Genomic DNA, 5,104 nt, shown 5'->3' on the forward strand with positions numbered 1-5,104 from the left:
GCATTCACCATTCATTTAACTTTCGCAACATTAAAACCAATTTTTCTACAATGTCTTTAGAAGAGCTCAAGCAACAACGGGCTAATATAAAAAAGAATATTTCTCGCATTAAAAACATAGTTGAGGCCAGTCTACGACCTGGTGGTAAGGCACTTTCAGTAGCCGAGTACAAATGCCGACTCGGTATTCTTGAATCATATTTCAAGAATGTATTGTCCATACAAACGGACATCGAGAGGCTGGACTCTGAGGATGGCGGTCGTGCAGACTTGGAAGAGCTGTATATTACAACGAAACTGACTATTCAGTCGCAGCTTTCCGAGGATCACAACGCCACACTGTCAGACACAACTTGTGTCATGCAGGCAAGCTCGAAGCTACCCAAGCTTAAACTCCCATCATTCAGCGGCAAGTACTCTGAATATCAAAATTTTATTACGTCCTTCAAACAAATTATTGACCGAGAGTTTAGCCTGTCTAATATAGAGAAATTTAACCATTTGCGCAACTGTCTCCATGGTCCGGCATTAGAAACCATCGACGCGTTTCAAGTCTCCAACGAAAATTATTCCAAGGCTTTGGAGAGACTTAAGGCTCGGTATGATAACCCAACTCTTATATTTTTAGAAAATATTTCTTCGTTATTTGAGCTAGCGTCTATTCCTAAGCCTAATGGTGGTCAGTTGAGAAGCCTGATTGACAAGGCGTCTGCAATTTACGGCTCGTTATTGTCATTGGGAACCGACAGCCAAATTTCACAAGCCATGCTAATTTACTTAATTTTGCAGAAGGCAGATGAGGAGACCAACCGTAAGTGGAAGGAGTCTTTGGACTTTAAAACGCTACCGAGCTGGGAAGATTGCACCAAGGTTTTAGAGAGGCATTGCCAATACCTCGACTCAATTGACAGTGCCCACGCCGTTGGACCCATACACCAAACCCCCACCAAAACACCAAAGGCAAAAAATTCACACAAGGGTTATTCCTTTTCTTGCTCGAATTCGTCTTGTTCGGTATGTTCCAGCAACAGCCACAAATTACAAAATTGCGAACGTTTCAAGGCTCTTAGTGTGTCGCAACGCTTTGACCATGCGAAGAAGATGGGCCTCTGCATCAACTGCTTGTCAAAGGGACATCAATTATCGAACTGCGCATCAACACATAAGTGCAGAGTTTGCTCTCGTCAACACCATAGTTTGTTGCATCGTGGGACCACGCCAGATTCGTCGAACTCTACTTCGACATCCGCCGTTCACACACACATGAACAACTCATTGTCGGACCATATTATTCTCGCCACTGCTATGGTTTTGGTTCGCGACGCTTCCGGAAATTATCGTCTTGGCCGAGCTTTGTTGGATTCCTGCTCACAGGTGAATTTCATTACCGACGAGCTTTCGCAGAAGTTGATGCTTCCACGCTGCAAACACAATATTGAGATACAAAGTATTGGTAAGTCTTCCACTAATATTAAATATAAGACTTCCACCAACATAAAGTCGCAAGCAACTGGGTTCGAGCTACCGCTCACATTTTGCATCACGTCGCATATTGCTTATTAGCCTGAACCGGAAATAGACACATCCTCTTGGGACATTCCATCCAACATTGTGTTGGCTGACGACCAATTTAATAAATCAAGGAAAATTGACTTGCTTTTGGGAACAGAAAGTTTTTTCAGTCTACTCTCTGTAGGTCAAATAAAACTCGGAAATAATTTACCTATTTTACAGAAAACCCTGCTGGGCTGGGTCGTTTCTGGACGCTATCGTGCGAGCTGTAATGCTCCAAACACCAAATGCTTGCTTGCCTGTAAGGACTCTATAGATTCAAGGTTGGAAAAATTATTCCAGATTGAAGAAGTTGCAACAAAGTCGGACGTGTGGACTCGTGAGCAATATAGCTGCGAAAAACTATATAATGACACCGCTACTCGTAACGCTAATGGCCGGATTGTAGTTAAAATTCCATTCAAGGACGATCCGGCCTGCTTAGGTGAATCATACACTACAGCCTTGCGAAGATTTAATGCGCTAGAACGTCGGTTACAACGGTCCCCTATCCTCAGGACACAGTACGTCGCATTCATGGATGAGTATGAGAATCTAGGCCATATGCAAGCAGTGCCCAACCCGAAATTGAACGAACCTCACTACTTTATTCCCCACCACTGCGTTTTGAAGCCGAATAGCACAACCACGAAGCTAAGAGTTGTCTTCGACGCATCTTGTCGAACAACTACGCAGAAATCGATAAACGACATCCAAATAGTAGGACCTACTATCCAAAGCAAGCTTGTAACTCTGTTGCTTCGTTTTCGCTTACATCGCTTCGCTCTTACAGCAGACATCGTGAAAATGTATAGGCAGGTGCTAGTCAGTGAGGAACATCGCAAATTCCAGTATATTTTGTGGAGGAGTTCGCCTCATCAAGATATTAAAACATTTCAGCTCAACACAGTCACGTACGGAATGGCAGCCGCACCATACCTCGCAGTACGCAGTCTACATTACCTAGCCGATCAATATGTGTCGCAATTCGTCGTTGGGTCAACTGTCGTCAAGTCATCGTTCTACGTCGACGATTTGCTGTGTGGTGCTGACTCGCTTGCAGAGCTATCACGGATTAAAAATGAGATAACAGAATTACTAAAATTAGGTGGACTAGAGCTGGCAAAATGGCACTCTAACCACCAGCGTTTCAGAGGCGAACACACTGACAAGGATTTGAATCTCGACAACTCTGTCACCAGTGCTCTTGGTCTTAAATGGGATCAGATTCATGACAATTTTCTATTTTATTTCCTACCAAAGCAGCCACTAAACGGCCGTGTTACAAAAAGGACAATACTATCCATCGCATCATCGCTCTTCGACCCACTTGGCCTCCTAGCGCCAGTGACCGTCACGGCTAAAATTTTGCTTCAGGAGCTGTGGTTGCTGAAACTCGAATGGGACGAATCGGTTCCCCAAAACCATCCAGTCGGCTTGGCAAACCTTTGTCAACAACCTTTCGGATCTCGCCGCAGTTAAAGTTCCAAGGTACTGTTTATCTGCTAACATGCAGTCGTTGCAAATACATGGATTTTGTGATTCATCGATTCGTGCTTATGGCTACGGAATATATATACGCATCGTAGACAATACTGGTAATGTTCGCGTTCGCCTTCTCACGGCAAAATCGCGTGTGGCCCCAACTAAACGACAGTCGCTACCAAAGCTGGAGCTTTGCGGTGCACTACTACTTGCCCGACTCTTTACAAAAATTAAACCCATGTTTTCTAATTATAATTTCGATACCTTTCTTTGGACAGATTCGCAAATCGTCCTTCACTGGCTCCAACTGCATTCGGTTACGCTGTCAGCTTTCGCTGGCAACAGAGTGTCGGAAATACAGGATTCGACTAGGGACGCTCATTGGAGACATGTACCGACGAAATGCAATCCAGCCGATATTGTGTCCAGAGGAAGCACAGCGCTTGAACTTGGTGGCTCGTTTTGGCTAACTGGTCCAGCGTTTTTGTACGAAAATATAAACAACTGGCCTAACCAATCAAATGACGAGGTGGATATTGACGTAGTAAATTCGGAAAAGCGAAAATCAGTATTTAAGGTTACTTTAACTAATAACTACCTTCTCGAAATCCTTGACAGGTGCAGTTCTCACACTCGTGAAGTCCGGATTGTTGCAAGGATGCTCCGTTTTTGCGCAAGGCTCAAGAAAGCTAATACAGAAATCGTAAAAGGGCCTCTCACTGCTGATGAACTATACCGCGCTTTGTTATGCATTGTATGGACGGGCAACAACAATATTTTGCTGGAGATATTCGTCTTTTGCAGAAAGAGTCAACAACAAATGGCATGCTACGTAATCTAAACCCTTTCTTGGAGTCTACTCATGACTTTGAACTGTTGAAAGTTGGCGGACGACTTGGATTGGCAGATCTTCCAGAAAGCAGAAAGCACCCTATTTTATTACCTAGCAAATGTGAATTCGTCACGCGATATGTTCGACATCTACACATCAAAAACTATCACGCCGGCCCGAAGGCGCTGGTGGGTTTAATTCGTCTTCAGTTTTGGGTAATTAATGCACGCGATATTGCTAGACGCATCGTCAGATCATGTATACATTGCATTCGATACAAGCCAAAACTACTCCAACACATGATGGGCAATCTGCCTGTTGAACGCTTGACACCATCGCGCCCGTTCGCCCGCTGCGGCATAGATTTTTGCGGACCGATTAGCGTTTACCTTCGCATTAGGGGCAAGGCTCCCTATAAAGCCTACATCGCCATCTTCGTGTGCTTTGCTACAAAGGCAGTACACATCGAAGTCGTCTCTGACTTAACCACGGATGCATTTTTAGCTTCGCTAAAGCGAATGATTGGAAGGAGAGGCCTTCCAACAGACATCTTCTGCGACAATGCAACTAACTTTGTCGGCGCGTGCAGCAAACTTGCGGAATTGAAAGCGTTCCTTTTCAAGAAAGAGAACCAAAATGTCATCACCAATTATTGTACTAATGAATTTGTGAATTTTCATTTTATTCCCTCCAGAGCACCTCATTTCGGCGGCATTTGGGAAGTCGCAGTTAAATCAGCCAAGGGTCATCTAAACCGCAGCATCATGAACGCCAGACTTACGTATGAGGAGCTGACGACAGTACTAGTGGAAAAAGAAGCTGTTCTTAATTCGCGGCCTATCTCTCCACTCTCATCTGACCCCAGCGATTACGAGGCGTTGACTCCAGGGCATTTCATAACCGGCAGTGCGTTAAAATCTCTACCGGAGCGAGCAGTAGCAAACAACATCAACCTCGTCGACAAATGGACTCAAATCACCGCCATCAAGCAAGTCTTTTGGAAACAATGGTCCCACGAATACATAAGCGAACTTCAAGCGCGAACAAAGTGGACCACTGACCATGCAAACATTGCAAAGGACGCTATGGTTCTCATCCATGAGGACAATGTGCCGCCACAGCGATGGCAAATTGGACGTGTTACAGAGGCCATACCTGGAAAAGATGCTCGAGTTAGAGTGGTCGACATACGCACCTCGAAGGGAATCATTCGCCGCCCTATCCACAAAATTGCAGT

The 5,104-nt window shown here is 44.8% G+C and overlaps 3 protein-coding genes across 3 annotated transcripts in view; 2 read left to right on the forward strand and 1 right to left on the reverse strand.

Moving 5' to 3' along the window:
- LOC118734330 (titin-like) overlaps window positions 1-5,104 on the reverse strand; it is a gene marked incomplete in the record, with an annotated part of 912,470 nt that overhangs the window by 649,382 nt on the left and 257,984 nt on the right.
- On the forward strand, window positions 7-2,946 carry LOC118748937. Its single transcript, XM_036483698.1, has 2 exons — window positions 7-598; window positions 789-2,946. Exons 1-2 carry the CDS (start codon window positions 51-53, stop codon window positions 874-876), a joined length of 636 nt encoding a protein of 211 aa, XP_036339591.1. The 5' UTR covers window positions 7-50; the 3' UTR covers window positions 877-2,946.
- Window positions 2,947-5,098, forward strand: LOC118748930. The gene has a single exon (XM_036483687.1). The coding sequence runs from the start codon at window positions 3,061-3,063 to the stop codon at window positions 3,874-3,876; it is 816 nt and encodes a 271-aa protein (XP_036339580.1). The 5' UTR covers window positions 2,947-3,060; the 3' UTR covers window positions 3,877-5,098.

The sequence above is a fragment of the Rhagoletis pomonella genome, unplaced genomic scaffold (genome assembly GCF_013731165.1).
Source record: "Rhagoletis pomonella isolate Grant_MI unplaced genomic scaffold, Rhpom_1.0 Rhpom_scaffold_00001, whole genome shotgun sequence".
Lineage (NCBI taxonomy): Eukaryota > Metazoa > Arthropoda > Insecta > Diptera > Tephritidae > Rhagoletis > Rhagoletis pomonella.